Genomic DNA, 25,595 nt, shown 5'->3' on the forward strand with positions numbered 1-25,595 from the left:
ACTGTCTGGAGATGGGAGTCCAGCTTTGCAGGAATAAGAGCTGCAGCAGTAAAGGAGGATGCCAATTCCAGCTGCACGCAGCACAGGGGAAGGTGAATGGAGGGGGCTGGTCCCGTGAGCAAGTTCAGTTAAGCTTTATAACCTTGTGTCTGTAGTGAACTGAGGCTACTGAAAAATGGGGTGCTCAATGGCTGGAGTAAAGAGGCACAGAGCAGAGAGGGCAGGGCACAGTGTCTGGTCTGCTGCAGCAAGGTGGAAATCATGAGACAGGTGCTGTGGGTGAGGAGCACAGCTTAGGGCTTCCCAAACCCCATCATCTCCCTTGCCGTGTGCACAGTGTTCACCTGCCCCATGAAGGGCTGCTGGAGGGAGGCAGATGATGTGAGGAAAGCAGATGGAGCCTGTTCTTGGTCCCTCTTGGTCCTATCCATAAAATGCTGGATTGCATTTCCATTTCCTGAGGCACCTTTAGGACACAGAAGTTAGCAGGGTGGTTTACTGGGTCCTGAACTGCAGAAACTCCTCACAATGGCCCCCAGGGATCAGGCAGAGCAGGAAGTCCTGACCTTAACCACAAAGGTGGATGAGAGCTGGCTTCTTAATGATCAGGCTTCTTAATGAATGGATACAGGCCTGGAAAGACCTGCAAAGCATCTGAGGCACATAACTTTCAGAAAACTTCTCCCAGCAGCAGATGCCCATGTAGGACAAGAAGGATGGAAAAATCCACCTATGTACTGAGACACCGAAGGGGGGCCTCGGCCTCACAGCCCCAGCGGAGTGCTGCTGCCACTCCAGTGTGTCTGCAAAGCCATTCTGGGCAAAGCGGGTCTCTGTGCCAAGAGGACGCGTCACTGCCAAAAGGCCATCAAATCCAGACTGTATCCAACATATATAGAAATAACTTTTAATTAAGAAACCAACCTTGCATCAAAGATTACCGTATCAGACATTGAGGCAAGATTCAAGTTTAAGACAAACCAGTGTTAAAAAAGTGTTTAAAAAAATAATCAGAATGTGCAATAAACTACAATGTAGCAATAGGTTGTAGTGTTGAAACGTAACTGTTTTCAGATGCCCAGCGTATATTTCCTGTCATTTTGACCGAAAAAACCCCCAAACTGACACTAAAACTGGGTCATCTGTCCGGTGCCCACTCCAGATGTTACACATGGAAGGAGTTTTGCACAACAGCAGAGACTCCTATTAAATTGCCTTCAACTGTCCTACACAGAAGAACTTCCTGTTGATGGATTATACCTACATTCAATGTTTAATCTTTGTTAATACCTCTTGAGATTGCGGATACGTCGCAAGCTACGCTATTTAGATGCAAGTTTAAACAACTTGGCTTTTGTTTCCTCACTGTGAACTGGCTGGGAATCACAATGGGAAGCTTTGGGGTCTTTTTCTTTATTGGTCTTCTATCCTAGATGTCGTGGTTTAAGCCCAGCCAGTAACTCTGAACCCAGGACACAAGACATCAATCATCTTTTCCTTTTCAGCTAGTTACCAAATGTTGGCATACTTACGAGACTCTTCCAAGGCACTGTACAGAAACTGAAACAAGACTTTGTCTTTAACATATTAAAGCAAAATATTATGAGCCTCATTTGCTACTGGAGGACTAAGGAAGTAAGATGATCCAAACCACAATATTCAGAGAGCTGCGTCACTCATTTGACTCGACTGCTCTTTCCTTCTGTTTCTCTATACCTGCCTGACTGAAGCAGAAACCCTACTTTGTGAGTAGCAGATACAGCGGCTATTGAAATGCAGTGGTCTATCCCTATTTCATTGCTTGAGGACACCTATATGAAACATGTCCTGGCACTACTGAGAGCTGAGTACAGGTTTTAAGCTAGATGCAAGGCTTCCAGAATGCCTGCTTTGAAACTGCTGGTTCTCAGCCTACCCTTATCTTACGCACGGGTTACACACATCCACTTTAAGAGAGGCAGATTTCTGCCCTGTGGTCATACCACACAGGAAAATAATCTGAGGCTCTCTCTTCGCCCCACTGGTTTTTCAAGTAGTTTTTCTGTGTTCAGTTGAAGTTGTTGGTTAAGGTAGACAGCATCGCTTGATGCACCAGAATCCACTAGGGCCAGAAATGCATTTGAAAACAAAACAGAAAAGGATTATTATTAACAATGTGGCAATACGAGAACAGAAAGTGAATGGTGCCAGCAATTTATGTGCGCCCACTCCCGACATTGGGAATATTAGACTTCCAGCTTGAAATAATTACTTTCTCTTGGGGTTCAGGAAGAAGAAAGTGTTGTCTTTGGGATTAATCCTGCCTGTTACAAAGCAAGAAAGAAAATATATTATATGCGGCTAACGTACAGGTTTTGAATTGTGCTGTCATATGCTGAACAAGAGAGATTTTACCTTACACTTTTCTCCACCTTAATTGGCTTTCTTAATGAACCACATTATTCCCCGTCACCTTTGTTTTCTTGTATTGCTGATTCCCAGGCAAGTGTTTTCGCAGTCTTCTGCCTCTTCAGTGGATTGTTTCCTTGGTGGATGGCCATTGTCTGTCAGCCCAATGGGTGTGCAGGAAGTACAGAGAGAGTCGCTGGGCAAAGCTGCACTTGACATTTCAGTCTGGTTCGTTACTTGATCTTGGCACAGTAAAGCTTCTACCTCTTCATCTTTTAGTGGAAAAACTCGAAGTTCCCACAGTCCAGACTGAAAGGAATGGGAAGGGTAGGAGTGAGGGTGGGAAAAGAGGAAAGAGGAGGGGAAAGGGATGTCAGTTGAGCCTGAAATGATTAGCTATGTGCAGAATGATCTGCTATCAAGTAACAAATGAGTGTCTGTCTTTACAATGTTTGCAGTGCTCTTCACACAAAGAATACGACACTGCTAGGCACCAGCTGTCAGGGTAGGCTGGCTTCATATGGTTTTGAACTAGTAACAGAGCTACAATTGAATAGGCACAGTACAGGAGCGGAGGAAGCTCTTTTCCATGATGCCAGACCATCGGGATACCTGACCCTGTCTGGAACCCTGGCCAGCATCTCTGAATAAAGATCCCTGAACTCAGGCCTGCCACATTTGCCTCAAAAACATGTGTGTACATTTTTACCTGAGGCTTCGTTAATAAAGCTCAGCAATCTGGTTTCTTAACAGAAGCGCTGTGTTCATAAACAAGGGTGTCAGCCTCAACTGCTGGTCAGGAACATACATTCAGGTTCTTTGTTTTAGGTTAGAGATAGTGGTCAGTGAAGACCTGACCACAGCTGGAAGCTCTTGGAAGCACCCACCTTTGCTTCCTGGTTCTCCCTGCAGAGTTGTGCAGTCCCTGAACAAACAGAGCTGGAGGCCTCTGAAGTCAAGTTGGGCACAGGCTCAGCAGTGCAGTGCAGTGAGGTGCAGGAGCTGCTGTGCTGGTCCTTCTGTGCCGAATCTTGGCTGTGTCGCCCATCAGCACTTCTGCTGTAAGACCTAGTGCAGGGTAAGAGATGAGAGTCTTCAGAGCTACTCCCTGCCCTCTCACGTGGCCAGGAACAGTTCAGATTATTTTCAGAGCATTCAGTTTCTCCATACCTGCTACTTACATTCTACTCATTTAAATCAAAAGAGCAGATGAAAACATACGCTTCTTGACAACCTTGTTGTCAGAAGCCAAAGCAAAGCATTCTATGTGGAGAAACTAACTGGGGAAAACAGGGCTGCAATGGGCATGCTCCGGCTGCAGAATAGATGGTGGCTGCTCCCACTCCTGCTCCACACGCTTGCCAGAACTGTAACTTTGGATCAGAAAAGTCAGGGAGCTGTGGGCATCACTGGTAGGAGCCTGTGGAATCCAAACTGCACTGTTAGTGGACTGTGCCAGTGTACTCCAGAGGAAACAGCAGGTCTTTGGACTATCTCCAAATCAGTTAAAATAAGATTAAAAATGTTGACCTTGCCCTTAATGCGACTTTGAACTAGACCTAAAATACTGGCACACATCTTGAATGCCAGGTGGAAGCCTGACCTTGCTCACATCAACGGCAGTTTTACTTCTGAATTTGAACAGCACTAAGATTTCACCAAGACGTTTATAGTTTCAAAATTAAGGGTACATACAGAACTTGGATTTTTCAGTACACTTCCTGCATTTTTTATGTTCAAAACTGCTTAAAATAGAATTCCTTAATACTGTTTAGCTCTAATTTTATCCTGCATTAAAAACCCCTCCTTATCTCTACGTATTTACTCATAGTGTCATGGTTCACTTTCAGCCAAGAGTAGACACAATCATACAATAACTAGCAGAAAAACTTATCCCAGCATTTATAGGATGTTTTTTGTCCTGGCAGATTCTGAAGCAATTTATGGGAATCATTTTCCCTGAGCCAAAATGCAGATACAGCTTTACGATGTTTGCTCTTATACACGCTACTTTTTTGCAAGGCTTTTAGGGGTTATATTTAATTCTGCTGAGTTTTGCACCAGACAGCAAGCCTGTGAGAGTTAACCATTTTCACACAATGACTTTTTCAATCCTGGCATAGCCCAGGACCCTTCAGTAATGGGCAGTGTAGTGCACTTTCATCTAAGGTGAGTGAAGAAGGGCTTGTTGGTGGCTAAAGCTGTAACAACTGGCAGTGGTACAAACTAGCAGAGCTGTGTGCTCAGTGGGAGTAGATTTTTATTCACTAATACCAGGTCACTAACACGCCACATTTCTGTATGTATCCATGCTTCAGAACTGCCTTTCCTTTCCAGCCACGACACCAGACATACCCAGTACTGTCCCTGATGAAGAATGCCCTCATTTTCCAATGTTTCTGTGACAGCATATCTGAAAGTGTTCAACAGGAACCCTCTGATCAAAGTCAATACACCTGCCTGCTATTCCTCCTGGGCCAGCGGCTCTGCTCCCACATCGACCACCTTGCTCTCTCTCTTTCTTCATACTTGCTGTGGCGTAAGGCAAACACTTCATCTGACAGGTCTTCTGTCTGTAACAAAACACAGGGATAGCTGCTGCCATAAAGATGAACATCACTAGAAAGACAGGCAGCTAATATTATATATAACTCTGCAGAGGTCTGTTCACCAAACAAGAGGAGGTAACACAATCCATGCTTGCAGCAGAAAGGCACATCACAAAATACGTGCATTTAGCTTTATATTCTCACTACAGCTCTGGTATATGGGATGCTGTCACTTTCACTTTATTTCTTTACATCTGTGATTGATCTGAATGGATATAGAAATTATCCCTCCCTCACAACTAACACATTTTTCTCTATGGTGAGAGGCAGAAAATGAAGAGGACAGGTATTCATTTGCAAATCAGGGCAGTATTAAAAGCACACAATAAAGACAAGGAAAAATTCCAGGAGTTTCCAGAGACTGCTTTAGGAGGAGGCTGGGAGGCAGTAGGATCTGTCAAGTGTTCTTTAAGCACAGAGAAACAGGTCTGAGATCACCAAGGACTTCGACAGCTCTGCACCAACAGGAACTCAGCAAACCTGAGGTGCTGCATTCCTGCTACGAAACCAAGCAGAAAATGTTTTCTGCTCTGCAAGGACTATTTCTTAGCAAATGATTTGCATGACCCTGATACAGCTTTAAACAGCCCTAATGTGAGTATTTTCAACTGTTCATAGTCAGACAAAAGCCAGCTTTTTAGGTAAAACTCCTCAGATGAAGCTATCACCTCTGATCTTCCCTTAGAAAGAACCATCTTCGTTTTGCTGTTGGCAGCACATCAAGAAGCTCCTCAGACCCAGCTGGACCAGCAGCACTTTGCTTCCCTTCCCCTTCACTCCCCACATGGCAGAGTGAGCTCTTGGCTGGACCCCTCCAGCACAGCTCAGAGTTACTTCAAAGTGCTCCAAACCATTCAAGATCTTCAAAGTTCACCTAAAAAGCTAAGGTTGGCGAGAGCACAAGAGTGCTGCAGCCATTGGATTTGGTGCCAGCTGCTCCTGACTCACAAAAGCAAAGGAATTCTAGGAAAGAACAATTCCTGGTCATAGGAGCTGTACAGCTGCATTGCCAGATCAGTCCTAAGTAAGACCTGTACCAATAATGGGGGGCTCATGGAAAATAAACTGAATTTCTTCTACAAAGCAAAATTCCCTGTGGTGTTACACAAGTAACATCATGTATCTTCCAACCGAGACTACTGAAATACAGACCCAAATGCTCCTCCCTGCAGTGCCAGACAGCGCCATACAATGCAGGATACACTGTCAGCTGGAAGTACTCCACTCCAAACAACAGCCCATAGGTTTTCTGCAGAGGCCGTTCTTCCTATCAAGTCCTGCAGCACTGCGGTGGTTTATGACTATAATGAGCACAAACCCAAAGCATTACAATGCATTTATGCTGTTCTAAACTATGTGGTAGTGGCACTCAGCTTGCTAGAGAGCACACTTCCTAGACAGCTGGTCATGAACTACAGCACCACAATGCAATCTAATGGGGTCAATGAAAAGGATCCCAAAGACTTCAGAGTGATCTGAATTGGCCACAGGACCTGCCTGTTACAGCTGTAGTTGTCTGGTTCCTCCTCAGCCCAGCACTCAGCAGGAACCTTCATACAAACAGGCCTGCTTTGTTTGCCTACCTCATGACTGCTTTTTGAAGATGTCTCACTGCTTTTATTTATTGATGTTAAACACAGAACACTTTTGTTAGTTGCAGGTTTCCTTTCATGCAAGTCAACAGTCAACTTAATGGGTTTCCTCCTCTCTCTGGAATTCACCAGCTCTGCCACTTGGATGGCATCAGTGTGGGGCTGCATCTCAGTTCTGATGCTGACTTTCCAAGGTCAATGGCATATAGCGTGAAAGTGAGAATTTTACGAACTACAGAAGTGCTATTCCCTCAGGGAAAATTCAGGATTTTTCCTTGTGCTCAGCTTGCCTTTGAAGTGGAAACAAAAGATAATTCTGAAAGAAAAACTCAAGAGTTTGAAAATACTTTTCTTAGCAAATTGCCAGAACTTTTCATGCTGGGAAAACTTCATTTCTAACACGCTTCCGTTCAAAAATCAAAGTCCGCATTCCTCTCCAAGAGAGGAGTTTTGAAACATACAGATATAAGCCTTACTGTTCCTCTGCCATAGCTGGTGATAGCAGATTTAACTACTTATTTAGTAACACTTTAGAGATTTCCTCCACCACCTTTGGGTTCATTTAAAGTTGCTAAAACTGGAGAATTTTTATTTCCCCCCACTAAGGTTGGTTTGAAAAAGGACAAAAGAACTGTCATTCCCCAGTGGATGGAGCTGGCAAGGGACACTGAGAGAAAAGACTATTAGGAAGGCCTGTTTGTGAGGCATGTCTAATGATTTCACTCAAAGAAAAAGACTTAAAGCAAACTAGGGTTTGGATCCCCACATCACATCTAGTTAAGGTACAAGACACTGTGCATTAATGTTGAATAGCACCCGGAATGTTTCTGAAAGGTTCTCAAAACAACAAAGTCTGTGTGCTTCCCAGGAAACACTGACTCATAAGCCATGAAACACTTAATGCAAAACTAATTACACACAGAATTCTTCCAAAGGATTTGTCATGACTAAGACAACTACAAACTAAACTGGAACATTACTTTACAACTGTGCCTTGCCAGAGTCTTTAACCTGGACAAAGCAAACTAAAACCAAAATAAACCAGGAAAACCAATGCCACACCCTCCCCTGCCTTAAAGCAACAGCAGATTGCAAACTCATACTTGCAAACAGGAAATTCAATTGCTCTGTTTCCAAAACCTCAGTATTTTTAGGGCAAAAAACAGAGCAGACGTAGGCAGTAGATTAACTTTTGCATTGCCCAGCTGGTAAGTTAAGTTTGCCCTTGTTAGGCAAAATGTCCAGAAACAAAAATCTGGCACCCAAAAAAGGTAAGCTTTTTGTACTCAAAGTGACAGCAAATAGGCCTGAGTTTCAGAAAGTGCTGACTTCTCATCCTTGGAGTTGTGGCTCCTCAGAGGATGACAAATTTGGGACCCCCCATTTTTGTAACTTGTGGAAACTCTGGGTGCAAGTCTATCGTATGGATTACAGGTTGTTGCACTGAAAGCCTTTAAATGAAGAAGAAAGAGAAGGGAAAGAGCAGAAGGGGAGGATACCAAGTGGAAGTACTCCATAACTGCTGGTTGACACAAGAACAACTCCAGAAGTTTTAAATTTAGCCACACAGAGGACAAGCAGAAAAGACACTATTATAGAGTTCCTTCACAGGCTACTATGCAGTAGAAAGCAAAGAAAAAGCTTACTTTATATAAAAGCAGAAAGTACATTTTGCCCTCTCTTGTCCTTCACGGATGATCTACTGAAGCTTGCTTTGATTTCAGTACAAGGAACAATTTCAAGAGTGTCAGAGTGTGAGAGCAGAAAATGCAAGAAGGAAAATGCTGCTGTTTCCTCACGTCTTTTTTCATGCTCAATCAGTAACAAATCTAACTCAGCCTAAAACCCAAACTGAGGAAGTGGAAGAATTATGATCGGGCAAACACCTTTTTCCAGTACTCTAAAAAACATCCAAACCAATTTACACAATCCCAAAAGAAAGGGGGGAAATTGGCAAAGGATGATTTAGACAAACAGATCTTGAGCATTTTTCTCTTGTCTGACATCTCTCTCATTCCACCCAGCAGCTGGCAGACAATACAGAAACACTGGACCACAGCAGGAGTCAAAGCTGCTTTATTATTAAACTCAAGTTATTTCCTGGCCAAAGGATGAATCATACAGGATCAGCCAGTCATGCCGAATACAATGTACAGGGAGGGCTACTAAACGAGCGATTAGCCCATAAGCTTCATAGACAGACACCCTGAACTCCTTCCAGCAAAATACACTAGAGATATGCGAGGTAAGTCATCTGTATGGGATCTGCAACCTAAATGAGAAACCCACTGAGTCCTCCAAGCAAGCCCCTTGAAGCCCTGAAAGCAAAATCACTAAGTGAAAGTACTGAACAGCAAATTCTCAAGGGACAGCGCACCCTTGCTGCCTCGTTAGATACTCTCTAAATGGTTTAATTAGGTATCCTTGCAGGGGAGTTCTCCTCTGCATGTAGTTTGACCTTCTCACTACAAAAGAAGGTCAGACATGTTTCCTGCTAGCAGACATGGCACCGAATCCAAAGGCGGTGGTGGAGGTGATGTAAATCTGAGCACTAGAATTTCTTAAGTGCATGAGAAAAGACAGGGACAGAGTAAGTTCTTCTCTTCCTCTTGACCCGAGAGCATGGTGCCAAATCAGTGCAGCTGCAGCAGGGAGGCAGCTGAGAGCACAACGCTCCTGGAAGGAAGAAGCTCTTCCCTCTGAGGGTGCTGAGGTGCTGGCACAGGGTGCCCAGAGAAGCTGTGGCTGCCCCATCCCTGGCAGTGTTCAAGGTCAGGCTGGACACAGGGGCTCGGAGCACCCTGCTCTAGTGGAAGGTGTCCCTGCCCATGGCAGAGGATTGAACTGGATGAGCTTTAAGGTCTCTTCCAACCCAAACCAGTCTGTGATGATGATGAAGGTATGAATACAAGTCTTACAACAGTTGACAGGGGCCTATAGCAGAGACTGGGGGGAGACAGAGATGTCTAAAGCACAGCAAAACGGGCAAGTTTATGGAAAAGGAGACACAAAGGAGGACATAAAACAAGCCTAGGGAGAGACCTGCTGGTACATTTATGCTGGGGTTAGGAAATTCTCAAACCCCTGATTTGAGAAAGGGGAGAAAGGGAGACCCAGCTGCAAAGTCCAGGGACATTCCCTGGAAGAAAGAGGTAGATTAGGTCTGGAGGAAGAAACAGTAGCACTTGATGCACAAACTTAGCTCAAGGGACAAGCAGGAAATGCTAAAAGTTACATTGTTCCTGACGACACCAATAGAAGTTTGCTCCCAGCTGGAAGGTTGCAGGAGAACAAAACTGAGGAAAACACGCTGGGCCCACAGGCAAAATTCTGAATGATCTTCTGAAGAACAACACACCATGGGAACTGCCCATGGAAAAATAAGATGAGAGAGAAGGACAGACATTACAGTACAGGTAGCCCAGAAGAGACCCAGCACCACAGTGCTTAGGAGCAGAGAAGGTGGAGGCCTGAGCAAAAGGGCCCTTAGGGAGCACTGACCATGCTAGCAGCGAGGGACAGAGGAGCCAAACAACCAAGTGAACAATGATTATGAACAGATATACTCCCATTCCTGTCATCTACCATAGGGTCAAGTAGGTTGGGATGAGATATGTTTTCAGTCTGATACTTGCATGAAGTCAGTGACTTTGGAAAATACATACCAATTATCCCAATTCTCTATTATAGCTCATTTAATTAACAACTGCTGATTTAATTAAAATACAGCTTACCTCTTCTTCATCTGTAGGAGAGCTTTCTAAAGGTTGAAATTCAACAACTCTCCAGCTGGAAGTGAGACAAGGAAAGTCAAATTAATTAACCTGAACACTGCTTCATTACTGCAGCAGCAGGGATGACTCCTGTTTCTACACTCTATTGTTAGCTACTCCTCCTTCAAATCAATCCTTTCAAATAAGTTAGTTTCAGACATGGAGAGCTGATAACAGATGCCTCAAATTTAGGTTTTCCTTTCCCAAACCAATATTTAACCTTTCTTTTTCCAACACAGCCTTTAAGCTACCCACTAGTCTTAATAGGAGTTTTAGCTTCAAAGACAATATAAGAGCAAATACAAATTAGAGAGTTAAAATATGGAACTGCATTCAGCCATCTGATGCAATTTGCTAGTAATCCAGCACAGGAGATGAATTACCTTGTTTTAGCAATCAAAATAAAAAGATGTTTCTAGAAGATGTTTCTAAAATTACAGGTTTACACTTTATGGAAAAAAAAAAAATAAGCTTATTCTACTGTATCAGGATTGATAAATTTTTCAAATATATGCTGAAACCATTTCTGTTTAATTCACTGAAAATAGTTAACTATGTTCTTATGAACCATAACACACAAAAAAAAGATAACCTCCAAATGACCATTCAGAATATGTCAGCTTTATGGTGCATTTAAGGTCATGAATATGACTGCAGTCATGATATGAACCCACTTCTGTTTTTAGTCAGTCTATGCATCTGCCACCTCCCTGTGTGTATCAGACTATTTCCCTTGTGCTATCAGCTGCCCTGTCTTCCCACAGATGCAGTCACACAAACTGAAGTACATGAGATAAAAAAAACAAGCGCATGAAAAGATCATCTTAATACTATAAATTATCTCAGAATCATGTTCTCACTTTTGTTTTAGCATCTTCTTTGCAACTAAGGAGGTCATGAACAAACCTTGGTGTGAGGATTTCTTTGTACTGTAGCTTCTCCAACTTCGATGGTGCCACCAGTGACATCGGAATAACAATGTTGTCTATATCATAGGAGCTCTCGCTTCTCAACCTCCTCCTGGAGTTATGCTGTACAATATAATCAATACCAGTGGAGATTTGTCAGCTCAAATCATAGGAACTGCATGTTAACTGAGAAACATCAGAACTGCACGAGGAGAAAGTCTGTAACTCAAACACATTTTCTAGAGGCTTAATGACCTCTGCTCCTGCTCCTCCCCTTGATGGAATCTCAATGAATCTTAAAACAATCTCCAGGATTTAATCTTTTGGCATAACTCCTGCTGAAATCAGTGAGCTTCTTTTCCTTGATTTCAGTTACAGTTAATCCGGAATACTTATGAGAACTCTGAAGTTAATGCTGTCTTCTTCATATGGTTCCGTCTACAAAGGTAACCTTCTATAATCTATCTACTAATCCATAACCTAAGTGATTCTTCAGTGTGATACAATTAAGAATTCCCAAAGAATGAAGCTACATTGAGCAGTGAAGAACAGCCTATAGGAAGAGTGATTTTCTCAAAGAAGTACAGAAGACATTTGCACACAAAGACACGTGACAAAGCACATTTCTTTGCTGTGATCACAGCAGGATTCCTGGTGGTAGTCTCTGCCCACCAGTGCACGGACCCTACACGGGTCAAAACCCGAAGTTCCTCAATTACAGGAGAAAATTTAATTTTAAATCATAATACATTCCATATTATAAAATCTCACTTTTTAGCTGGACTTTAAAGGAAGCAGCCTATTCTAAATGCTCTTTGATGGTGGTCTGCTCAAGCAAGGGAAAAAAAGAGGAGTGTGCATTGTCAGAACTATGTGGGGGACACAGATTTAAACCCAGCCCTCCAGGAGCCATCACCAGATTGAAACATGACAACTTACAGACCACCAGTATACCACTATGCTTAGCAGAACCATCGGACTGAAATCCAAGTATTATGATGAAATTGCCAATGAACTCCAATAAAACAAAGTGTACTTCTGCAGGAACTTCACTGAACTAGAGCTCTGCTGCTCCTCAGCAGATTTATATACCCAAGAGTTTGCCTGTAGTTCTGCTCAAAAAGGTTTTAAATAGTGAAGCTGAGAGTTAACAAATTCTGCAACTATATTTGTACCATGAGGCCATTTTATGTAGCTGTACCAAGACAAAAGGGTCATAAGAGCCTTTGTGTAAAATTCAGAACATAAATCACAGTATATTTAATAAAATTTGGAAAAGAAAAAGAGAAAGGCCCAACGGTCATAAACTAAACTTACTCTCTAGTTATATGATCTGCAAAATTCCTTTACAAGAAAGTATCTGTTTTAGGAACACCACATATTTAATCTGGAATAAATCACTTAACATAATCCACTTAGTTCATTGTGAAAACGCTCTGTGCTGTAATTTAACACTAATTTAGATACAAAAGGCACATGGGTTTGGATTATTAATCTGCACAGCTCTCTGTTGATAATTCAGTTAAGACAGTGACACACTTTTGCTTTACCTGTGATGAAGTGCCGGGAGAGGGCTTAGACATCACATTGACATTGGTCGCAGCAGCAAAACTGCTGTGGGATTCAGGTTCTGCTTGTTGAAAGGAGAATGTCTCAAACCTAGTGTTATGTTCTCCTGTCACGAAAAATAGTAATAAAAAAAAGGCATACTGGCTATTGTCTATTAGACTAAGATATTTTTCCATACAGCAATAGTAAAGTCATTTCTAGAAGCCCACAGCTAACCACTTAATTTACCAAATACTAAAAAAAGCCATCTAAATAAACACTTGCTACTTATCCTGTCTTCTTGTTAAACAAAACTCATCCCTTTCCTTCTACAAAGGATTTCTTCTCGTGGAACCAGCTTCATATGGGCAAATCCTGCTGCTTTTTTTCAAGAGCTGCCATAGACTACACACACAGCAAATGCAATCAGACTTAGAGGAACGGTCCCCAGTGTTCCCTAAAGGTGCTTCCCCAGCTGGGGTGCATCTCACTTATGTCCACTGAGCCCCCACTGACAGTTTCTTCCTTGATAAACGATAAAAGAAAACTCACAGCAAGGGTGAAAAACAAAATTGGTTTCTAGATCTCCATGTGTGGTTTCTTCTAGTAGCGGTCCATTGTTCCAGACAAACTAATTCTTGTTTACTCTTACTCACTCCCAGTGTAAAGAGCATTTACGGGGTTCAGAATTTAACCACCCATGTTTTGTTTTCCCTCTACCTTAATTTTCAGTAAGAAAAGAAAACTCAGATTTAATATACTGACTAATAAAAAGAATCAATGAATTCCAGCACAGAAAAAGAGGTAAGGCTGATCCTAAAGATGGCATTGCACAGGCTGGGTCAAGGACATGAACTCTCATCTCCTAGGCAGCTCTGCAGCTCCTGGCACACAGCTTTTATTTTTGGCCTTGTTCATTAGGCTGACCTTCCCCATGGATAATTTCTCCTAGACAGAGCCCAAATTAGGAATAAATATGTAGTACTATACCCGTAGCACTAATAAGATAGAACTGCTGCTGCTACTCACAAATACACTGCATAGCAGTTTCCTGGCACTGGGAAACTGATCCTCCTGATAAAAGATTGCTTTATTTTTTTTTGTTCCATTTACTCAAAGAACTAAATACTATTGGCAGAAGACTAACTGTAACTTCAAAAGGTTTATAGCAAGAAGTTTTCTCTCTTACTAGTGCACTCAAGTAACTCCAATTGTTGATCTCAGCATGTATGACAGTACACTTAGGGAAACGTTAAACACCTAAAGCTGAGACAGTTTTCAATGTGTCCAAAACCACCTTTGACTCTCTCCTGTAACTTTTAATTAGTAGGGGGTTTTTGGTCGGTTGGTTGTGGTTTGGTTTGTTCTTTTAAATAGACAATGATTTTCAGTTAAATCATCTCTATAGTAATTCCCCTATCTCCACCTCTATTGCAAGGTCATGCTAACAGTTTTACCTGGCTATGCACCAGAAGTGCTCTATTCCACAATGTTAACTATCATTTATACCTTTCAATTCTTTCTTAGGGGAACTTCTAAACTTACATAGTTTGTCCTCTTACTCAATGACTTATTTTCTTCAAACTTCTTGGGAGGATTTTGCCAAAGTTTTCCACATAAATGAATCTGTAATATAATCTGTTAGGTTTTACATTCTAATAGCCTGGAGAGGTAAGGTGGTATTTATCTTTACAATGGTATGCTGAATTTTTTGTCCCCCAAATATCATGTTACCCTACAGAACTTTCAGGGCAATTTCTGTTAATTTACCAAGTGCTTAAGCAGAGATTCAACAGCTTAAAATATAAAGTTCAGGGTGAAAACACTAATTATAAGTACTGGCTACCCCTAAGTCCTCTTCACAGGCTGGAAGGAAACCAGAACCACAAACGACACTACACAACAAATGAAACATAGCTGACCAAAGATGCCAGGAATAGTAAATGTTTGGTCAGGCACATGATTTGATAGATAACTTTGCAATTCAGTCTGTTTCACTGACTACTATAAAAAACTCTTTCATATTAAAAGCAACGACACCCAGTATTAGAAAAACACAATTGGACTGTTGAGCAGTTTCCTTCAAGAGTATTCCAAAAGTGAAACACAGAAGGCTGTCTTTTTTTGTAGTATACACTCAAGAAGAAAGTTTACTACACTTTAAAGCAGCAAATTCTTTTCATGGTGTCCTAAGTCCTGTGAAGTTTTGTAACAATATCCTTTTTAGAGACAACTTAAAATTAATTCTCAAAGCTCACTGATAACAAATTCATCTATAGAGCAGAAATCATAAAAGAAGTAGTGCTGCCTTAAGTAATACCATTTTTTCTTACCTACTGCTGTCTCACTGAGATGTCTTTTCTTTCTGCCTTCTGACAGCTCGTCAGATGTTCCTGATACTGACTGAGATTTGGAAGTAGATAAACAGCCATCGCTCCATTGCTTGACAGAAACATTACGCTGATTATGGTCTACAACAGAAAAAGCATGTATCATCTTGAAAATATATTTTCCACTGGTGCTATTTACAAGGAATCTCAATGAACTATTTATAATGGGAAAAAAACACAGGCTTGTGATATAAATCCACCTAAAGCCTTGCCAGTTACCTTCTCTGATAACCTGCTTTGTGGCAAGTTTATAAATTGAACATCTACATACCATTTTCTGGAGATGCTTTAACTTCCCCTCCTGAAGATGAGGTATCAACAGGTTCTCCTTTGATGTTGTCCTTCTTTAATAATGTTTCAAAGTATATGTGAAGAGGAATATCTAATGAAAAAAGAAAAATCCAAATAGAATGGGGTCTGTCTGTCAGAAAGATGGCAATCTCTGTGTCAATAAATTATGCATCATCACTGAAGGTCTAGGAATCAATTTACATCACACAACACTATGTACTATGATCTACGAGGAGTATCACTGCCTTGACTCATGAAGAACAGCAGTGCCCAGTAATTCCGCAAGGACTGATCACTTGGATATATGGCGGCAGTGTCTTCATACTGTCAAAGCTGAAGACTATAGGAAAAGATGTCCTGAAACTGGTGAGACCAAAGGAAAACTCAACAACAATATTCCAAAAAAGCCCAGCCAGACATCTCAAGTAAGTGATTTTTGGATGATTAAAAAGAAAATTTCAGGCAAGGTAATTCTCAGCAGGATACTTATTGCATGAGTGCAATCTCCCATAATTATCTCTGTTGCCTTTTCTACCAGTTATCTAAATACTGTACAACATAATCTTCGGTAACTGCCTGGAGGTGAGACCACAAGTATCCCTCTTTCTATTAACCCGCAGTGAGGGTTATGCCGGGGTAAAACCAAATTCATTTTAGCTGTGAAGCCACACTGCCATACATGCTGACCAAGGCAGTATGCTTAAGCAGTTCCAAGCTCTCTACCACTAAGAACTCCTAAGGGTTGATGGGACAACTCAAGAGCAAGGTAGGATTCAAACTCAGGACTGTTCTTGAACACATCCCAGTGTAAGCACATGCCCTTAGTAGATAAACAGCACTTATTTTGTGGTGTTCAAAATTCAAATAAGAAACAGCAAGGTTGTGTCATGTCTGGAATAAACTATGTCCATACTGCAATTACTCCAGAATTAAGGTCAAACTAAAACTAAATGCCTTTGGAAACTTACTGCTGGGAGCCTAGAGGTAATTTCAAGGTACATTCCTTCTTTCCCTCTCTGGCAAAGGCTACAGCAGGGCAATGTAATTCATTTCCTGAGTGAGTTCTAACCCAGACTTAGTCTGCAAAACATCTCAACTGGTAAGGAATTTACCCACTGTTGTAAGGCTTGAAGGCTTAAGAAAAAGAAGTCTATCTGAAAAGCCTTTCCGGAAACAAAATTGCAAGAAAAACAAGAAATTAAGTAGAAATAAATATGTCAACGTAAGAAGCAGGTTTGACAACTATTACATTCAGAATGAGGACTGAGAGCAGGGCCAAAGGGTGGGCATTAAACTGGTTTTATTTACATACAACCTTAGCCTCATGTGCCTTCAGGATGTGCCAGGGAAGAAACTCTCAACATATTCTGCTAACTAAAAAATGACAATTTATTTCAATTTGATATGGATTTAACTAGTTATTTGTTCACAAGACCCCAAGGTTTTTGCTGTGTTTCCTGTTCTACTTCTGAGTAAAACATAAAGAAGGTCTGAAAAGTTTATCAGTCACAACAGTTAAGTAAAGAAACAGAACATTTCTCCTGTTGTTTTTTGTGAGTACACCAATCCCACTACACTGTATTTACTGGGCTGCCTGCAAATTACGATTCTCCTTTGAAAGGGAAAATTATTTATCCAGAATAATTCTTTCATATAAAAGAAAATGACAAACAGACCAGTGGGCTTCATGAAGAGGCAGAGACAGCAAAGTACACAAAGCATGGAGAGAAGCATAAACCTAGCCTCCCTCCAAAACAAGGACTGCATCTGAGCAGGAGACTAGGTCCAGGACTTTTTTCCTATCTCAACTATTATTAGCAATATCCAGGCTCCTTGAAAACAGAATTAATATTCCTCAAAATGAAAGATGTTCTTGGTATTGGAACGAAGCTAAAAAAACATTTTTCTTCCTCCATCCTGGCAAAGTGACCAACAGTTGCCACAATGCAATCCAAAGTCTTTCAGGTTTTTCCATTATGATTAATCTTTCTTTTAAAAAAAGAAAATGTCAATATTCTTGTTACACTTCCTAGTCTCCCTTAAAGAGCAAGGTAAGAATGAATGCAAGGGGCATAGCCTTATATGACTATCCTTGAACAGACTTCTAACCCCCCTGGCTCCTGTCCAGCTGGGCTGTCAAGAGTCACACAGTTAAGTCACGGAGAATGTGTGTAAATAGAGACTTAAGAGGTGTTTTTCTTTCCTCTCCACAACAGCGTCCTCCTGACTGGGATGTTTGCTGTTGCATTCTTGGAGTAGGTGTTGTTTCGCCTATGTGCTCCTCAAAATAATCTCTTTATCCCACATGGGGGATGTAAATGCTTGTAAACCTGCAAGAATTGCGTCCTCCGCAGGTTTCCATGTTCATGCTTAGGTCTTCTCTACTGGCCAGTGACAAGTTCTCCAAACCCAAGCTTTACTGTAATCCCTGAATTCCTAATACCAGGCTGCAGCATCTACACTGTCATTCTGGGAAGACACTGGGTTTGCTTAAAGACTCAAACACTTCTATGGAGATCCCAGCATCATGTTCAGGATTATTTTGTGGTAAAGACGACCACCAGAACAGCAGAATTCCTGTACTGGTGAGCAACTACCTGGAAATAGTTTTTTCCTAAAATAAAAACCCCAAACAACTAAAAATCCAATAGTATTCATCCCTTCTGCAGATAACAGCATTAAACATGCTATTTTGAAGCCCCAAGAGCTGTCAAGCTGCACATGCACTAGTTTCAGAGCTGAGTCACAAACATCATCATCCACATTGTTGTTCAAGAAGATTAAAGAATCAGTTGACAGGAACCATAAACTTCAAAGACCACCAAAATGACTATCACAAAAAACTATCAGAAAACCTAAATAAAGCTTTTTGGTTGTAATCACATTACTGGTATGGGAAACGTAGGTGGTTTGTTTTTTAAATGTGAGGATGAACTTAAGATTTTAAGTTAAGATTTTCCTTTATTCTAAAGTCACATATTTTGCCAGTATGTGGAAAAAGAACTGTAAGAGAACTGAGTTCTAAAAACCACTGAGAAAATGGTCCATAAACTACAGCTCTCACAAGCACAACCACCCTCTGTATAGTTATGTCTGGTGTTACTTACCTGCAGGGAATGATAAGACTGGATGGAAGGAGGAGTCCAGCTCTTGCACATAATCTAGTATTTTAGATTCTGTGCCGTACTCACTATACGGGAACTGAGTTTTATATGGAAAGGAGACATCTCTAGATGGCAAAGTCTGCAAGGATATACAGAAACAAAGGTTAACTTCTACTTCAATCACTTCCTTCAAATTAGACCAGAAGGAAAACAAAAAAGAAAGAAAAATGTCAGTGAGAGACACTCTTTAATATGGGAATAGCAAAACTATTCCTACAGACTTCAGATACTCTAAATAATGACTTACCTCCACATACAGACTATAGTGCACAATACAAAGAACACAGAAAATTAAATTGCTTCCAATCATTACTTTGATATATCCTATGATAAACAAACATCCCTTAAAATTGCATTCCAGCACAACAGGCATAATATAGATACACAAACAAAACTAACACCAGACTAAATATCTTTCATTCATCCCCTTAGTCTCAGCAAGGTTTTCAGTATGTCTAGACAGTTTGAGTGCATACATTTTTCATGCAAGAAACTATATTAACATTTTGAGCACATTGTGTACTTACACAAGGCAAGGGGGCAAACTCCTAACTTTGTTAGAATGCAGATTATCAGATAAGCAACACAAACAAGAGATACACAGCAATAAATATGGAGAGGGATGCATTGAGGATTGACTAATAGGTAGTAAGAGGAATTACTAGAAAGAGGAGAACTGTAAAGAAAGATATATTTAGCTGGTAAAATGATGGATTGCACAGAACTGGTAGGTGTGAGGCAGCGGGACACTAGGGAAAAAGGAAGGGTGAAAAATGGGCAGGAATAGCAGCAGAGTGCAGACAACATACTGAGCTCTGAAAGGACTTTGAATGTGGTACTACAGGGCAGCAGTTAACAGCAGACTTTGCCTCAAAATAAGCTACAAAAGCACTGCAGGGGAATAGTGCTGCTTATGCTACTTTCAGCTTTACTGGATACTAGCAGTAGTAACCTCAAAGATCCTAACAGAGAGGGAGGGACAGCGGCAGTGGGGTACTTCAAGGGTCTCAGCCTAACACTGCGCAAACAATCACACTTATCTCCTGGAACAGGATTTTAATGTAAAAAAATGTAAGAATCAATATAAGAGTGGTTGTCTTGATTTTCTTACAACTTTTTATGGAATGAAAGGAAACCATCTAGCAGTTCCATTGGAGGCAAGGTGATGAAACAAACGCTACTTGTATTTTCAATATTTCTGCTTTCCAAATCCAAGAAACCTCTTCAGCTGCTTCCTCCTGCCTGAACTATTCCAGGCTGTATTCCAGCAGTGCCACTCATGTATTAGTGATGCAGTGATTATACCCACCACATAAAATCCCCTTCCACTTACTGAAATCAGTCCTGTCAAGTGGCAGCAGTATTTACAACCCACACTAACTCAGAAAATATTTCATTAAAAAGTTCCCCTTTCCAATTTCTTCCCTTCTTCCAAACTGATAAAATTCCCTATGCTGCTATTGTATTGCAGGAACTATTAAGATCAAGTATGCATGTTATGATGCTGGAGCAGAAAAGACCCTGTGATGGTGAGGCTCTTGTATTTCACTTCACAGGAAAACATTCATAGTCCTAAATCCACCTTGATCTCCATGCACAGGTGCATGCATGAGTACTTCCAACTTCATTTGGAAAGAATTCCTTCCTAGCCCAGGACTCCTCTAAATCTATGTTCTTTTATTTTCCTATGACAGACATATGGGAATCTTCATCTGTTAAACTTTAAACATCCATGAAGTGTTGGCAGAACTGGGACCTGTGTTTGGAAACACTAGAGGAATAAATGCTAAAGTGAATTTAATGTTTCCCATTATACGGACCATTAAACTAAAGCTTAAAGGTAGTTGCTCTACCTTCAATGCAATAACGGCTTGCTTTTCAAAATTGCAGAAAACAAAATTTCCTCTTGATATTTTGGTATTAGAAATTAACTATTTAGTGAATCTCCACTATTTAAAATGTAACTGCACTCCATTTGCTGGCATGTCTTTTTTACAGGAATGAATCCACATTACAGTAAATGATAAATCTCTCATTCTATAAAAAGATACCCCCAAACACTCATCAGTAAAATTACCTCCAAAATAATATATATAGAACCAACACAAGTGACATCCATCCAGTCTTTAGTCCCTGACCCGCTCTTGCTTTTAGTCCCAAACATATTTAGACACTAGGTTACAGCTACACCTGCTCAAACACATGCATACGTAGTCAAAAAACCTCCACAGTCTCCATCTATTTTGAAGCGATACTAGAAGCCATTTGCCAACATTAGTAAATGCAAAATTCTTTTCCTCATCTTGTCTGTGGTAGAAGTTACAAAACCTTCTGCCTGAATTTGTGTCTTATTTCCTTGATTGCTTTGTCATGAACACCTAAATAATGAAATCTTTCATGAAAGTCAGTTCGTAATTCAAAAGAAAATAAGGACTTCTATAGAAGCAAGAGTAATTTTACTCTAATGCCTGTGAAATTACTTGAAAAGAGCTAGAAATTCTGGCAGTGTCTGTGTCCCTAGCTATGGATCTGGTTTGTATTTCTGATGGAGTAGCTTTCCACTGGAAAATGCTGAATTAGTGAAATCATGAAATTGTCAAGAATGTCAACTTAATCAAGCCTTGGTGAGAACATTTCAGAAGCCCTTCATTCTGGGTGAAAACGTGTTGCTCAGTCAAAAAAGAGCTTCAACCTTATTGAACCAAAACTGAAGAACTGTTTATTGGGAAACTGAACTCTCCTCCCTTCCAATTCAGTGCAGAACAGAGCCTACAACTCAACTGGCTTTTACAGCCATTAATTATTGATGTTGTAACACAACAACAAAAAAATCCTCCAAAACCCAACTGAAAACAGCCCAACACGTATATCCATTCAGCCACAGCAATGACGAGTGGTTTCAGGAAAGCCACAGTGTGCAGCTTTTAGAAGACAGGCCTCTACATCAAGCCTGACCACAATGCCAACCCTTCCAAAAGCAAGAAAGATTACAAAACTCATGTTTTTTATCCCTGCAGTACCCGTTGTGCATCTCCTGAAACATTCTTCTTCATTATTGAAATATAAGCCTCATGCCTCCTCAGCTCAAGTAGATATGAAGAATAACATTACATTAAATCACTTCTATCATGGAAAAGAAAATACACTGTATTTTAGAGGAAATCAGAAGTGTGCCAGCCTTAAGTCTTCAATTAAAATAGTAGTTCTCTTTTAAACTTGCTAAGGACTGGTGTCACCAAGAGAACCTTATTTTCTGAAGTATTATGAATTTTAACCTTGGATTTTTTCTCCTCAGTACTGTTTTACTGGGTTACACAGAATACAGTGAGCAATTCCTTTTGATAGTCAAAATAATTCTTGCACTTGCCTGTGATAAATCAATGCATTAGAGAGGGCACAACTGGCTCAAGCCTCTGTTCCAGAAGGGTCAGAAGGCTGAACACTACTGAACACTAAAGGCTGAGTCTGTGAAGCTGCTGTAATTGAGAAGAAACATGTTTCATGCTCCCAGTTAAAAACTCTGAAGTGAATTCTCATTTCATGGCTGCAGCTACTGACCACTGGAACTCCTACTATTTCTGGAAACATGCCTGAGCGTAACAGTGCAGGGAGCCACAGTTTAAGTACCCTGATATGTATGAAGGCAGGAAGCTAATGAAGTTAGCTCAAATACACTCTGCTGAATACCTGTCACGTCTGTTTCCCATTACTCTTATAAGCTGAAAAAGGCAAGAAGAAAGCATTTATTCTCCCTAAACACACACACTCAGAACTCCTCAGCAATATCAAAGAGCTCTCCCCCTCAATATTGAAACTGTTCTTCAGAAAACAAGTAGCCAACTAAACTGCAGAGTTAATGATAGGATCCAAATGAACCACCAGGTGGGTGGCTCATACCTCCTCTTTGAACACCAAACACGCTGCTAAATTGGAATCCTCCAGAAGTGCTATGTACAGCTCAAACCAACAGAGTACCACGTTACCTGCTTGCTTCTGTGCTTCAGCATCTGCCTTAAAGGCAAGCCCACTTCTCCATGGCCTCCCTCTTCTGCACACAAGGATCTGCTCCGCACAGAGCTATGCTCCTCTGGCAGAACATGAAGTTAAATAAAACATCTTATTTCACAAACTAAACATCAGGGGTTCCCTAAGCAGGACTTAGAATGCTTTTGGGAAACATACAATACATGGATAGTGGAAGGTTAATCTGAAAGCCCCTTCTCTCTTACAAACAGGTAGCAAGGGAGAAGGCAGGTGAAGCATCTGAGACACCCCTGTGTGGGAAGGTGCATAGCAGATGGTGCTGATGATACATACTACGTGACAGACTTCCCCTTCCTGATGAAGCTTCTATACATGTCAAATGGACAGGCTTTTCCCATGCACTTCCCTGCAATCTATGTACAGGTCAGGTCCAGCAAAGCAAAGATGCAACCAGATTTGTCTGCCTCTGGTCCCTCTGAAGCTGTGGATAAAGGTAAAGCAGCAGATCCTGTGGCAAAGACCATTTTTTTCCAGGAACAGACCTGAGACTTTTACAAAACACTAATGACAACTTACTCAGCATCCAGCTTGTCTCAAATTCAGACTTTTAGTTGGTTTCATAAAAGGAGTGGTAGCTTCTACTACTGGTTCTGGGAGCACTCACCTCTCACAAATACACATGGAGTCCAGTTTCTTTAATCCTGTTACAAGCCAATTGGAGATGGACTTTCACCTGCTCTGTGGAAAGTGTATGCTAGCCTCACCATTCTGAAAGAAAGACCTTTTGTTCAACCAGCAAATCAACTGAAAAATCAAGGTTAGTGCCTTATCTTTGACCAATTAAACCCAAAGAAGGAAAGATGTGTTAATCCACAGGGATAACTCTTCAAAAATGCCGTACAGGAATTAGGAGTAGATGTGATCAAAAAACCACTGCAAAAATAAGATGAAGGTGCAGGACTGTGAAAGGCACACTTCAGGTTCTTCATTCTGGGACAAAAGAATGCTCAGGATGACTGGCTTGCCATAACCTCCAAAGGATGGATTTAGTTCCACTGGCAGTATCACAGTATCACAAAACTAAAGGTACTCTCCCTTCATTCCTTGCCAATAGACAACAGTCCTGTCAGACCTTGAAAAGAGCTGAATCTGTAGGTATATTTCTTTTTTCCCAGGTTTTGTGGATTTTTATCCAATGGAAGACCTTCTTTTTTAATTATCAGTGTTAAAACAGTAGTTTTATCAACTATTGTTTTCACTTACAAACTTGGGAAACCAACTATACAAATTATAAAAGCATGTGTATGTGTATACCCTAAACCCTGAAAATTAACATGACTTGGCGAAAGACCCCTATGTATTTATCAAGTGGCATCTACAAAGCACATCATTGGCCCTAAGCATGCATTGGGAATGCAGCAGGCCATGAAAATCATAGAACTGTATAAGAACTAGACTGAAATAAGAAACTCGAACCCTAGAATTTAAATACTTCTCTCCTGTCTGTTTTGGAGCCTTCTGGAGAAGCACTAAGGTTTTTTATCCTCCCTTTTTGTTTTAAGCCACTAAATGAAAGCAGATACTCTTCTGGTCTCACTTAACTCCTGTTTGAGGCTGAAAAGCCAAAATATGGCAACACTCAGCTGCAAGAGTTGGTGACATTATACCAGCTGTTTGCCTGTATATGTAAAATGTGAGCTTTTGCACCTCAATTCCCAACTTCCACGGTGTTGGCACCTTTGCACATTTCAATTCCAGTTTTCCCCATGTGTCCACACAACCAACTCTTCCTCCAGCATGTGGAGATACAAATACAACAAGAATCTTGAGGTTAAAACACCCTACTGTGCCCTACAACCCTGCAAAGAAATGGATAGGACCAAATGTGATGGTGCTCAGATCTCCCTGCATAAAGTGTTGGTAGATTAGAACACTACCTAGCCTCAATGACATCTCTTGGTGAGGCATGACTTGAAAAGAGAAAAAGGTGAAACTGATGTCGTTATTTTGCCCGTTAAATGAGAAACTAACAAAATGTACTGGCAAAATAAACTCCTTGTTACTGACAAAACCCTGCAGGAAGCCACACAGATAAAACACTAGAAAAGAAAACTTCAGGGCGTATCAGCTAGACAAATACTTCTCTGGGGGGTTCTCACTAGTAACAGCATTTGTCTGCTTTTAAACAAACTTAATAGAACTTTTGGTATCTCACACATAATTCAGTTCCTTCAAGTTTAGGCAAAAAATAGCCAGAGATGGGGATACTACATATTTTCCTTATAGGAAAAGCATTTGCAGAAGCACTCAGGCATCTGAGAGGTTTGCAGTTATAAATGGAACAACCACTGGGAAATGATTCAATTGCTGCTTATGTTTTAAAGTTCTGACACTGACCTGCTACTTACAGACTTTCTTGGCCTTCTTTCTTAGTGTTATCCTATATTAAGGGTGATCAGGTTTTGGAACAGGATGCCCAGGGAAGTTGTGGAATCACCGTCCCTGGAAGAGTTCACAAACCGTGAAGATGAGACCCTCAGTGACATGGTTTAGTGGTGGCCTTGGCAGTGCTGGGGTAATGGTTGGATTTGATGATCTTGAGGTCTTTTCCAACCCAGTTAATTCTATATGATTTTATAGGAAGAGACAATAACCCAGAGCTTGTTTGACTTGCCAGCTGTGACAATGCAAATGAATGGCAGATCCAGCATTTTGATCCAACATTCTCAGACTTCCAACCCCTGCCTGCAAGCACCTGTCCTCCTACTAGACCACGCCTGCTGTTCACTCCTTTGTGTTATCCTGCTCACAAGTTTTAATATTCATTCAAAAATCACAGTGAGGAAAGGCACCGCTATAATCATGTCCTCTAGACCGAAGCAGACTGTAATCCCAGGGTTTCTTGTGCATGTCAGTTATTCTGAGGGGTTTGTGCACTGACTTCACAA

General features: G+C 41.1%; 1 protein-coding gene across 7 annotated transcripts in view; it reads right to left on the reverse strand.

Moving 5' to 3' along the window:
• Window positions 1-886: 886 nt before the first annotated feature.
• The window catches only part of KANSL1L (KAT8 regulatory NSL complex subunit 1 like), a 65,333-nt gene continuing 40,624 nt past the window's right edge, over window positions 887-25,595 (reverse strand). For 6 of the 7 annotated variants that reach the window (XM_061459422.1, XM_061459438.1, XM_061459449.1 and 3 more), the window contains 9 exons: window positions 18,607-18,742; window positions 15,480-15,590; window positions 15,152-15,289; window positions 12,821-12,945; window positions 11,269-11,393; window positions 10,324-10,378; window positions 4,849-4,961; window positions 3,276-3,456; window positions 887-2,697 (listed from right to left, as the gene is read on the reverse strand). In XM_061459422.1, the coding sequence (XP_061315406.1) occupies window positions 2,449-2,697; window positions 3,276-3,456; window positions 4,849-4,961; window positions 10,324-10,378; window positions 11,269-11,393; window positions 12,821-12,945; window positions 15,152-15,289; window positions 15,480-15,590; window positions 18,607-18,742 (1,233 nt within the window). In that variant the 3' untranslated portion in view covers window positions 887-2,448. The remainder of the gene's footprint in view (window positions 2,698-3,275; window positions 3,457-4,848; window positions 4,962-10,323; window positions 10,379-11,268; window positions 11,394-12,820; window positions 12,946-15,151; window positions 15,290-15,479; window positions 15,591-18,606; window positions 18,743-25,595) is intronic. The other variant, XR_009744390.1, reaches the window with a different exon arrangement.

The sequence above is a fragment of the Pezoporus flaviventris genome, unplaced genomic scaffold, assembly GCF_033815535.1.
Source record: "Pezoporus flaviventris isolate CSIRO_AGI_PZ_B2104156 unplaced genomic scaffold, CSIRO_AGI_Pfla_v1 ptg000001l, whole genome shotgun sequence".
Classification (NCBI taxonomy): Eukaryota; Metazoa; Chordata; class Aves; order Psittaciformes; family Psittacidae; genus Pezoporus; species Pezoporus flaviventris.